This window comes from Erpetoichthys calabaricus, chromosome 2 (genome assembly GCF_900747795.2).
Source record: "Erpetoichthys calabaricus chromosome 2, fErpCal1.3, whole genome shotgun sequence".
In the NCBI taxonomy this organism is placed as follows: Eukaryota; Metazoa; Chordata; class Cladistia; order Polypteriformes; family Polypteridae; genus Erpetoichthys; species Erpetoichthys calabaricus.
The window spans coordinates 109,915,520-109,928,730 of NC_041395.2; the positions used below are offsets into that span (position 1 = coordinate 109,915,520).

The following is a 13,211-nucleotide window of genomic DNA, read 5'->3' on the forward strand; positions in this document are numbered from 1 at the left end:
CTTACATTGAGCGTATTGGTTTGGCACATAAAATACAGATTTATCATTGAACAGATCTTGTAATTAGCAAGTAAAGTGGTTTACCCACATAAATGAAGGTAATTACTTGGAGTCCAGTTCAAACTATGGGATACAAACCCCACCAGGGAGGAGTGGCGTTAAACCAAAGTAGACTATATGGCATGGGGAAGGATGACAGCATCAGTGCTGTCTCCACAGACATACTGTACAAGTACATCTTTAGGCTAAATATTTACTTGCACTCAGAAATAACAGTACATACTGAAATAACCTTCCAAACATTCAGATGATGCCCCATTCATCTTCTACAAGTGTAATTTTAGCCTAGGCAATGTCAAAAATTTCATCTAGTATCATCTGAGCTCAGTCTAATATCTCCCACAGACCTACTACAAAAGCTTTTTTTCATGGTGCATCCTGTCTAAAGCGATGCTTTGAAATATATAGCAGCACGATTTACAGGCTGTAAAAGTTGGAATGTTTCTTAAAATCTTTTTAGGCCAGCACTTACTTAATTTTGTAACTTGTGCGATACAAGTATGGCTTCTCCATTACAATTCAAATACAATTAAAGGAAACAAAACTTTAAAATATGACTGTATTCCTGTTCACTTGCCACTGAAGGCTCTTTTAAAATCTATTCATTTTCTAGAAACTGTTTTTCCTGTTCTGAGTAGCAGGAAGCCAGAGCAAAGGGTACAAAGCAGAGAACAGCCCTGGATGGAGAAAGAGCACACTCCTGGTTACATACAGTATAGCCACTTTAGAGACCCGCAAGCATGAGGGGCCGTGGGGTCGAAATCTGAGATCACAGGGAAAGCTCACACTTGCACAATGAAAATCGGGGAAACGCTTTATGAATATCATTGAATGCAGAAATCGCCAATCTTTGTGAGGGAAAAATACTACCTTTGGACCCTTGTACTCTCCTTTATACAGTTATGCATAACCATAATGTACCATTCTCAGAAACACTTAATCCAATACATATATAGTATGGAGATGTTGCATATAGATAGATAGATAGATAGATAGATAGATAGATAGATAGATAGATAGATAGATAGATAGATAGATAGATAGATAGATAGATAGATAGATAGATAGATAGATAGATAGATAGATAGATAGATAGATAGATAGATAGATAGATAGATAGATACATTTTAGTGAGGAGAAAGCAATGACAGCACCACATCTGTCATCTTTCAAATACATGCCACCTGATGTCGGCTAGTACAGTTGATATGCTTTAAAGAATGTATCAGATCAAAGGAAAATGTTTAATCACTCTGCTTAACATGCAACACATTTAAAAATGCCACGATATTCATAATGTGATGATCATGCGGGACTGTATGAAGTTACAAAAATCCAGTCAGAATTCAGCTAAGGTGCGACTTAAATTAATTGCATTAAGATTTAGCAAATCAAACATATGAATGGCCATTAAAAAGAGAGGGAATGGGTGAAAGGAAATAGAGCATAAACACATCCTAAGACACATAAGTGTACTGTACTTTTAACATCTCATTCAGAAAAGGGATCTGAAAAATGTTTTCCATTTCAAAGATAAGTATAAAACCATATGGAGCAGAAAGGCAGTAACGTCTTCTGTGATTCGGGATTCAAGCACTGATTTTTAATTTAAACTTTTCTGTTTGATACTTTTATCGTCGCAACATCATAAATCTGTATACTAAACTAGTGAGCTGACAAAATGACAGCACCCTGCTAATTGTAAAATCTTTCCTAAATTCAAAAGAAAACATTGGATTCATCCCAAGCTGGAATTCCCTGTCAGACTGGCAAAACATTCTCAGGAACATTTATAGAGGACTTGTAATAATTTGTATATCATATTTCATTAGAAAGTTCTCCACGCACATAACCACACAAATGTGTCAGCTGACATACTGACACTTACTGTACGCGAATCGACTCAATGATGTACTGTAAAACGCTTGGCAGCATTTAAAGCTCTAAAACGAGTACTGCGCTACTCAAAAAGAACATATAAAGATCATTTACTTTCAGCATTACATTTTTTCAGCAGTACATGTTTGACACGCAATACACCAGATTCTATGAATTGCATCGAAAATAAAAACTTAAAAAAAAAACGGGAGAGCAACATCAGGTGTTGAATCTAATAATTCCTTAGTAGGCGAACACTGTCGAACCTGTATGACATATGCTACAATATTAAAAGTAACACGTAATTGTCTGACTATACAGTCATGTTTCAAGAGTGCTACACCTTGGCGCGACTCGAACTTATATTGACTGTTTGAAGCCTCACCATCTGATGAAGTTCTAGTAAAGCCACACCGACACATCTGATGTGCCACTTCGGCGCCACCGCTCTTGTCAGTATAGTAACATCAAACTGAGTGCTAGAGATGCAAACCCGTTATGATCGCTTCTGATACTGAAAGCATAGCAATACGTGGATTAAACTTTGGAGACACACGGATATACTTTCATTTCTTGTTTTTTTTATTAAACATAAAACATTATTTAATTTTTTGAACAAGTTTTTCTAAAATCTTATATATTCCTTACTACAGTCCTTTAAATGTATGCATTTGTGCTGTTATGTAAGTGTAAAGCTCACTGCAGAAACGACGTAGGCTACGAAAGAGGCAAATAACCACATCGCATACACGCGTTTTATTTATGCAGACTACTCGTGATTTTTACAAAACACCAGACACAAAATAATTTAAGAAATGCTGTAATCACGTACCTCTTCCATAAGCTGCTCGAGCCTGCCAAGAATAATGGGCTCTATTTGGTCCAGTGAGATCCAGGCTGAGAGGTGCGTGTCTCTTTCCCGTTCAAAGTTTAAAACCCGAGACTGCAAATCCGATGTTCTCAAACATACTAAAATGCAAAATCCTAAAGTGATGAAGGACAACGTGCAACTGAAAATCACAGCAGGCATATCCCGACAGCTTCTAGAAATTCTTTTATGACAAAGATAAGCGTTGCATGTACTTCCCAAGGTGAGCTGTGGCACATGTGATATCTTTTGATCATCTTCCATTTTTCGATATGCAGAACTGTTTTCGGCTCCACTGCTGACTTCCAATGCTCTTTAGGATTTCTTGAAAGAGAAACGTAATTAAAGCTGATGCAAGCCACAAAATAAGATGATAAGTTCCCACAAACAGCTGCTAGTTCTTATTATAACTTTTTATTTCCCAAGCCCGGAAAGTATAGGCTAACTTAGAGAAGATTTAGGCATCTTGCAAAATGAAGTCATAGAACGGCAAATTCAGAAAAACACAAAGTCCATCTGATAATATTTCTGCATTGTGTGGCCCATTTAAAATATTTTTTTGCGGCAGTCGGGTCTGAGTGGTCGGGATATTTGTGTACGTTCCACTGAGTGACTGCTGCTTTCCCTGAAATATGACACACTACCAACTGTTCCTCTGCGGTTTAATGAGCAGGGTCTTTGGCGCTCCAAAATCGTAAGGCTCCTCCTTTTTGATTTATTTATGCAAAATGACAGGGCGGGATTCGAATATTAACGTGCGCTGTTTGATCAGCAAAGCGTGGGGTATGTTTAGTTAGAGCAGTGAGTGTATCATTTAGCCCTTCGAACTCGGTCTTTTATACTATTTAAATAACGCTAGTTAGCAAGTCCTGTTATAAAATCTTTGTGGGAAACGAAAAAGAAAGTAAAATGAAAAATCCGTAGTTATAACAATGTCTTTTTTGTAAACTTTTAATTTGGAATTTCTTCATCAATAATAATAATAATAATACGCTAAAAAGGCGTAATAGAAAATAATGAATGCACGTAAAGACCTCTCAGCTTTGAACAATAAATATCATTCTAATGCTATTACGTTACTGAGCAAACGCCAAGCATACAATGAATACTTAGGACACAGCGTGGCCCTATTTATGATGATTACTCAGCACTTAACATTTCAGAGTGTGTACTGGGTATTTTTAAGAACAGTACCATTAATATACCATCTGGCTGGTGGGTGGTCTCTTTGTCTACTTATGAGGCAGGTGGGTTGCTTACCGTTATTTAACACGATTTCTTTTCACAAAGTGGCCATTCTATATTTGCGATCGGACTTTAGCTAAGCACTGCCTCTAGAGCATGCGTATTGAAAATATTTTATAACTTTATTGAGCAAAGATGGAAAAGAAGAAAATTGCATAGTTTTACTATGTATATTGCAAACATGATGTTTTGAATAATGAACCTTTATGAAATCTGTACCTGAAGTGGAATAAGCAGGTAAGATATTCAGAGAAGAGAAACAAGAGGAGGAAAAAACCAATACAAGTGTCTCTTTCTTATTAAGCAATGTGTATTAGTGGTCATTTATAAGTTTAAATATAAATGGCAGCAAGAACAGTTTAAAAGAAAAATGCATTAATTAAACAAATACCAACTAAAATATCATAATAAAAATATAGCACTTATGAATCTGGACAAAAGCTAATATTAACTGCAGTAAAGTAGTTTGTAGGGTATTGTGACAAGTAGGGAGTGTCAGAGATGGAGGCTGGTTGGCCTTTAAAAGGATTGTTGATTCCTTTGTGGCTGAAGCTAGCACCTCATTTCTTGGCCTCTCATCAATACTGGCCTGATCTTCTGTGGCTCCTATAACTCCCATCTGCCTTGTCCTGTGCCTTCATGTTGCTGATTTCACCTCACACTGCTCACCTGAGGTCAGTGGCAATGCCATCTGCTACACTTTCCTAACCTCTGTGAGCCAATGCAATGCCAGAATCATACCAGCAGCCACACACCCAGGCTCATAGCAGCACTGAACCAAATAGTTCTAAAACTTTGTTTTACGGTATCTTTTCTTTATATCTATAACTAGTAGGTAGTATGGTTGCACAGAGGTTAGTGCTATAACTCACAGACTCATTGTCCCCATGTCCACATGGGTTAATCCTTTCCTTTCCATATTCATTTTTTTTCTCTCTCACATCTCAAAGACATATTTGTTGGATTAATTGACAAATCAGTTTAGATGGTAGGTTTGCATGTCTGTGGATTTTGCAATGGACCGTTGCTCTGCCTTGTTTACTGATAGGAATTTGCTTCATGAATCTTTGGAGATGTTTGTACACTTGGAAAAAGAGAAGTTTATGTCAATTTTTAAGTAAATAATTTTATGTAAATTAGGAGCTGTTTGAAGCAAATAGGTGAGAAAAAAAGAGTCAATCCAGACCCAAGTATTATAAGACTGAGACAATGAGTAGATGAATATTCCCTATTTATAATTTAAAGTTTGAGCAGTGTTACTGAGGTCAGCAAAATATCTCAAAGCACTGCTTAATTCAGTAAAATCCAGCAATTCCATCAATTCAGCTTTGGTAGAGTAACTAAGATTGAATAGACATTTCACCAAGTACAAGATCAAAATTCAAACTGTCAGCTAAGGCTAACTTGGGAACAGTTTTATTGAGCTGAACTAGTCACCAGAAGTTTGCACAAGGAATATCTCCTATGTCTCATTTCTGAATCAGACATTATAAAACTCTCCCTTGAGTACCACTGTCTTAAGCAGTATAATCCCAGTATAAACTGAAGGCAGTGGTGGCTGGTGAAAAAATTTGGGTGGCGGGTACAGCTTTTGGGAGAACAAACTGAAGCAGCATTTATCTATTATAAATACCTTTAAAGAAGGTCTCGGAAACAAGTCATTCATAGCTTTATCACATCTCCACTAGATTGTTGCAATTCCTTATACAAGAAACTACCCAAATCTGCTCTGTTGTGCTTTAAGCTGGTTCAAAATGCAGCATTTAGACTTTTAACTGGGTCTGTTAAAAAGGATCATTATCTCCCTTACATTAGCTTCTCTCTCCACTGGCTACCGACCTCCTTCACCCCTACTCAGTACCGAGAGCATTGTGGCCATCTGGACAACTACTCCTCATAGTTCCAAGATCTCGGTTGAAGTCTAGGGGAGACAGAGCTTTTTCAGTTGTTGCCCCTAGGCTTTGCAATGACCTGCTATTCTATATCAAGTCTTCAACCTCTATCGATGTTTTTAAAACCCAACTTAAGACCTACTAATTTTCTCTTGCTTTTACCGTGTATAATGGGTTGTGGGGTATGGTTATAATTGGTTGTTTTTATTGATCTGCGTTTGTATGATTGTTTGTACTGTGTTTTAATTTAATTTTAATGCTTTTTTGTACAGGACTTTGGTTGTACAGGACATCTGTTGTTTTAAATGTGCTTTTATAAATAATTATGACTGATAAATATGACTATTATATAGTGCATTTCACATCTATCTATCTATCATATAATATCTTTCAAATTTATTTATTATATAGTGCCTTTCATATCTATCTATCTATCTATCTATCTATCTATCTATCTATCTATCTATCTATCTATCTATCTATCTATCTATCTATCTATCTATCTATCTAGTCATTCCCATACCCTCATGGTCCTAATCATAGTGTCAGTCCACATCTTGGCCTGTCTAGTACCAGACCCATAGGACAAATCCAGTCTAAAATACTTTATACCTTTTCCACCATGCTGCCCAATCTGATGCCAGTTTTCCCATTTCTACTGTGCTCTAAAACTTCAGTGCTTGACATCCACATTCCCCTTATTTTCCCCATAACTTGCTCTATAGATGTAAAAAAGGAATAGGTGCACCTGTCAACCAAATTTTATACTACACCTGTCTCTAAACTGCCCCATCCTCTTACCATCTTGCCCAGTTCCTTATTCTACCAAAACCCACACCATAATGACGACATCTACCACCTCTGTAATCTTCTGATAATGTGCATATCCATCAGTCCTATAATACATCCATAGCATAAGTCCAATCCAAATCTTATTCGGCCTCTGCTAATAGATAGCTCAGTCCTTGGCCATTTCCACTGTATTATCAACATCATACAATCACTAGATTTTTCTCAAGTCTTGCATTCCAGTTTATCATTTACCACACCAACAGAGTCATTCCCACCCTAATTTTATTCTACACTTTCTGTCAGTCTGCCCAGTCTTATGGAAATTATAGGCTTACCTTACCTGGGCACAAATTCACATTGTAAGATTCACAGACCCCCAGATCTTAAAACATAACTCATCCCCAACCCTTCTTGTACTACACCCACTGGACATGTCCAACCAAAATCTTATTCTGCCTTTACAATCAGGATACTTATGTTTCTTTGAACATAACTATTGTCTAGATCAGTGTTTCCCAACCTTTTTATACTGGTACACTTTTTTCAATCAAAATCATCCTAAGGCACACTACTATTCTGGTAACCAGAAACACAGTACATCTCTAATGCCAATCCTGTAGCCATCATCTAGCTGTTCTGCAATACTAAGCATGCCAAAAAAAGGTAGCCTCAAGCTATTGTCCAGATGACTGTGGCTACTTTCATGCCACTTGCATTTTTCAGAAAGATATTTTAGATCTCGTACCCCTGTCATTGTTCACAACGTCTTGGTACCAATACTTTGATACAACTAACAGGGAAAGCAAAAAAGACATTTTTGTCAAGTAATGATTCATGAAGGGGTGTTTCATTAAGGAAATAACTGAATTTTCTTTGATTTTTCAAGTTGCCATCTCCTAAATTGTGCTCTATAGTTACATAAAGTTAAAGGTGGATATGAACTGTGAATCATTGACATCAACATGACACAGTGCATTGACGATTGTCTAATCACATTAGATTTAAATAAACCTAAACCAATATTAATTCACTGCCAATAAATGTGGGAGTGTCTGGGGCGCTGAGAGCTGTGTCCCAGGAAAAATCTGAAAGCAACCAATTAAAGGGCAGTGTCAGGTCACCTGCTTGCCAAAAGATCAAGGACTCACATAGACTGATTTGGCCACTGTCTTTCACTCCAGAAATATAGGTATTTACACAATTTTTTTTTTATTCACTCAGAAATTAAACAAATGGAAGTCAGAACCAATTTTTAATGGATGTTGATATGCGCTGACACTAGGTACTTTGTGCAAGTAAACACATTTATTTCATGATTATTTCACATTAGCTAACCCAGCAACAGGGGATGCACAAACCAGTGTGTTTCCTCATGCTGGTCCCAAGCCCGGATAAATGGGGAGGGTTACGTCAGGAAGGGCATCTGGTGTAAAATTTTGCCAAATCAATATGCGGACAACAATACAAATTTCCATACTGAATTGGTCGAGCCCCAGGTTAACAATGACCGCCACCAGTACTGTTACAGAAACTGGGCTACTGTTGGCCGAAGAAGGAGAAGAAGATGGGGGAGATGTGTCCGGAAGCAGGAGAAGAGGAGGAAGGTAAAGAGAGTGGAACTGAGGGTAGGGACTTTGAATGTTGACAGTATGACTGGTAAGGGAAGAGAGTTAGCAGATATGATGTAGAGAAGGAAGGTTGATATATTGTGCGTGCAAGAGACTAAATGGAAGGGGAATAAGGCCAGGTGGATTGTAGGTGGATTCAAATTGTTCTATCATGGTGTGGATAGGAGGAGAAATGGAGAAGGGTTTTTTCTGAAGGAACAGTATGTCAAAAGTGTTCCGGAGGTGAAAGAGTGTCAGACAGAGTGATGATTATGAAGCCGGAAATTGGAGGTATGATGATGAATGTTGTTAGTGCATATGCCCTGCAACTTGGGTGTGCAATGGATGAGAAAGAAGATTTTTGGAGTGAGTTGGATGAAGTGATGAACAGTGTACCCAAGGGACAGAAAGTGGTGATTGGAGCAGATTTCAATGGACATGTTGGTGAAGGGAACAGAGGAGACGAGGAGGTGATGGGTAGGTATAGTGTCAAGGAGAGGAATGAAGAAGATCAGAGGATAGAGGATTTTGCCAAAAGGATGGACATGGCTGTGGTGAATACGTATTTTAAGAAGAGGGAGGAACATAGGGTGAAGTACAAAAGTGGAGGAAGATGCATAGGTAGATTACATCCTATGCAGAAGAGTTGATCTGAAGGAGATTGAAGACTACAAAGTGGTGGCAGGGGAAAGTGTAGTTAACCAGCATAGGATGGTGGTCTGTAGGATGACATTGGAGATCAAGAAGAGGAAGAGAGTGAGGGCAGAGCCAAGGATCAAATGGTGGAACTTGAAAAAGGAAGACTGCAAGGTTGAGTTTAGGGAGAAGGCGAGACAGGCACTGGGTGGTAGTGAAGAATTACCAGACAGTTGGGAAACTACAGCAGATGTAGTAAGGGTGACAGCAAGAAGAGTGCTTGGTGTGACATCTGGACAGAGGAAGAAGGAAAAGAAAACCTGGTGGTGGAATGGGGAAGTACAGGAGAGTATACAGAGGAAGAGAATGGCAAAGAACGGATAGTCAGAGAGATGCAGAAAGTAGACAAGAGTACAAGGAGATAAGGCACAAGGTAAAGAGAGAGGTGGCAAAGGCTAAAGAAAAGGCGTATGATGAATTGTATGAGAGGTTAGACACTAAGGAGGGAGAAAAGGACCTGTACCGATTGGCTAGACAGAGGGAACGAGCTGGGAAAGATGTGCAGCAGGTTAGGATGGTAAAGGATAAAGATGGAAACGTTCTCACAAGCGAGGAGAGTGTGTTGAGCAGATGGAAAGAGTACTTTGAGGAGCTGATTAATGAAGAGAATGAGAGAGAGAAGAGGTTGGATGATGTGGAGATAGTGAATCAGGAAGTGCAACGGATTAGCAAGGAGGAAGTAAGGACAGCTATGAAGAGGATAAAGAATGGAAAAGCCGTTGGTGGAAGCATGGAGGTGTTTAGGAGAGATGGCAGTGGAGTTTTTAACCAGATTGTTTAATAGAATCTTGGAAAGTGAGGGGATGCCTGAGGAGTGGAGAAGAAGTGTACTGGTACCGATATTAAAGAATAAGGGGGATGTGTAGGACTGTAGTAACTACAGGGGGGTAAAATTGATGAGCCACAGCATGAAGTTATGGGAAAGAGTAGTGGAAGGTAGGTTAAGAAGTGAGGTGATGATTACTGAGCAACAGTATGGTTTCATGCCAAGAAAGAGCACCACAGATGCGATGTTTGCTCTGAGGGTGTTGATGGAGAAGTTTAGAGAAGGCCAGAAGGAGTTGCATTGCATCTTTGTGGACCTGGAGAAAGCACATGACAGGGTGCTCCAAGAGGAGTTGTGGTATTAATTCATTACATTTATATAGCGCTTTTCTCAGTTCTCCACCATCTATTCTATTAAGGACTTAAAAAGGTGTGTTTTTATGACCATCTAAAGATCATAGGGAAATGTTAGAAAATAGAATAAGAATATGAGAAAGTGTTGAATGGAAAATGTTTTTAAATTATATTTTGGGCATTAGTGAGTTCCTGATATTCTCTTGGCTACTGGATTCATACTAAGCATCTGAAAGAAGTTCTTTCAATACTTTCCACCGGAGAAGACTTTTTGTAAAATATAAAAAAATGTGAATTTCACTGTCACTGTTTTACTTCTTGGCTATTATCATGGCTGGACTTAGGAGGGACCACGGTTGAGGCCTACCTACACTATTAAAAATAAAGGTGTTAAAGTGGTTCTTTAGAGCAATATCATAGGAAAATAATTTTTTGGTTCCAAAAAGACCCATCCACATGAAGATTCCAGAAAGAGCAATTATTTATTTAGAAAAATAACAGGCTCCTTACAGAATATAACCATGAATAGATAGTAACAATTTTGTGAAATACCAATGGGATATAATTTCAAAAGGATACAATAACACAGGGTAGGTCCAAGTTTTCTTAATCTGTTAGTATCTTGCTAGACGACTTACCATAAATTAAAGATTTCAGTTTTTTTCCTACATATTTGAAAATTTTTCAAAGCACAAAGAACCAACTTCATATGCACAGAACCCTTCCCAGAATTAAATGGTGCTTGGACAAACAATGGATCTATGAAGAACTATACAATCCAGTGATAAACCATAAAGTTCTTTTAAAGAATCAGTAAGAGTGTAGGTGTTCTGAGGGAACCACGGAAAAAACTATGTAATTTCAAAGCTTGGGAGTTACTAAAAGTTAAATAGGCACTGCATAAAAACAGCAAGTACCACTAGATTATGCAATACGTATATGGATAACAACAAAAACAACAGTAACAGCATCTGAGATTTCTAGTGATAAAGAGAATGAGGCACCAAGTATGCAATGCCAAATATTAAAATTATACTTGACAGCCATCAGAGCACAGTTAGCCATGTCGGATATTACAAACAAAGTGAGTCTGATCCTTGTTGTGTATTTTGAAGGAGAGACAGAAAAAGAGAAAGAATAAAAAAATATTTTAAAACATTGTTATGGCATCCATTATTTTCACAATATTGGGAATTTTCAGATGTTAGGGTAAAACTGAGAAAAACTAAAGTAAAAATAAAAATAATTTTCAAAATAAAAAATAGCTTGTTTAGTTTTTCACCAGTCTGCAGACTCTGAGCACCCTTTTCCAGCAACCAATAAACATTAGCTGTTGTTCAGCAGAGATACTACCAGCTACAGTAAGTAATCGTATGAGGTACAGTTTGTATTACCTCATTGGTAAATGACCCTTCTAAACCATATGATTTGTCAACAAAAACATTCTGTTCAGGTATGCAAAGTATAGACAGCAATTTTACTTTCATAAATGATTTCTCACTACTGTGTGAAGTGACAGGTTATGTATTGTCAACACACTGCAAACACTTTACAAGTAAGTAGAAAGGTTTTTCACTCGTGATCTACATCCAGTCCATAAGATGTTTCAAGTAAAGGTTTTGTTGATCAGTACATTTGAACGTCAGGATTTTGTATTAAATACAGGAAGTGTAAAGAAAGCCAGAAGCTCATTAAAACTGATATCATGCCACATGCTCACCCTGGATGAGATGATGTGTACAGGTGGTTGGCTCAGTAATGATTACTTCTAACAGAATATCACTTATTAAAAGACCGAAATCCAGTACAGGATCATCTGTACCCGATACATCTGCCCCGCATCCTGGAGATCTGGGAATGGCAGCTTTGAAAATTGCTCTTGTAACACCACACATACTGTATTTAGAATTGGGATCATAGTTTACCATTAATGCAAAAATCATCACCTTGGTGTGCTTCATTATCAGTAGAACTAGAACTTATAATGCTGTCACTGGCCAATGTGAAAGATCCATTACTAATATATCCATCCATCCATCCATTTTCCAACCCGCTGAATCCGAATACCGGGTCACGGGGGTCTGCTGGAGCCAATCCCAGCCAACACAGGGCACAAGGCAGGAACCAATCCCGGGCGGGGTGCCAACCCACCACAGGACACACACAAACACACCCACACACCAAGCACACACTAGGGCCAATTTAGAATCGCCAATCCACCTAACCAGCATGTCTTTGGACTGTGGGAGGAAACCGGAGCGCCCGGAGGAAACCCACGCAGACACGGGGAGAACATGCAAACTCCACGCAGGGAGGACCCGGGAAGCGAACCCAGGTCCCCAGGTCTCCCAACTGCGAGGCAGCAGCGCTACCCACTGCACCACCGTGCCGCCCCCATTACTAATATAGCACAACAAATTGGTTTTTTTGTTCACACAACAGACCATTGCTAAAGAACTTTCACTATTTCAACATGACAAATCCCTTTTCCTCATCTGCTTTCTATTCCAATATCCTGAATTCAGCTATTCTGTTACCACAAATCCCATCTAACCCCATCTATCATTTCCTGTGGTTCACTGGAAACACAGAAATTTGGAGATTGCTTGGTGTGCAAGACTAGCAGTGAAAAACTTATCTCAGGGTTAAAGTTAACTGGATTGGCCAATCTAATTTCTAATTTCATACATCGTGATTAACTTTGATGCCCATGTTAGCCAGTGCAGAAGTCCCTCCATGTCTATTATCTCCTGCAAAGATTTAAGTATAGTTCCAGAGTAAGGTGCAGGCTACTGTTAATTGGTCAGGCCCTTCATCAATTAAAACATATAGAGATTAATTACTTTTAAAAACCTCTCATTAAAATATTTACTTCTGAATTGTCACCTATTACAAACTTCAGAAGAAATACCATCAAAAATATATTTGAACCTCAAAAGTTCAGGACATATTCATCAAAGTATATAAATCATTTATTTCAGCTCCAATCCTACTAGTCATCCAAACAGTTCCTTAACTTTGAACTAGAGGGGTAAGTTTTCTTCTTTTTTCCTA

General features: G+C 38.3%; 1 protein-coding gene across 1 annotated transcript in view; it reads right to left on the bottom strand.

Moving 5' to 3' along the window:
- The window catches only part of LOC127526613 (collagen alpha-1(XXV) chain-like), a 105,113-nt gene extending 101,659 nt beyond the window's left edge, over window positions 1-3,454 (bottom strand). Inside the window, exon 1 of the mRNA XM_051922511.1 lies at window positions 2,771-3,454. Coding sequence (XP_051778471.1) covers window positions 2,771-3,070 — 300 coding nt within the window. The 5' untranslated portion in view covers window positions 3,071-3,454. The remainder of the gene's footprint in view (window positions 1-2,770) is intronic.
- Window positions 3,455-13,211: the final 9,757 nt, after the last annotated feature.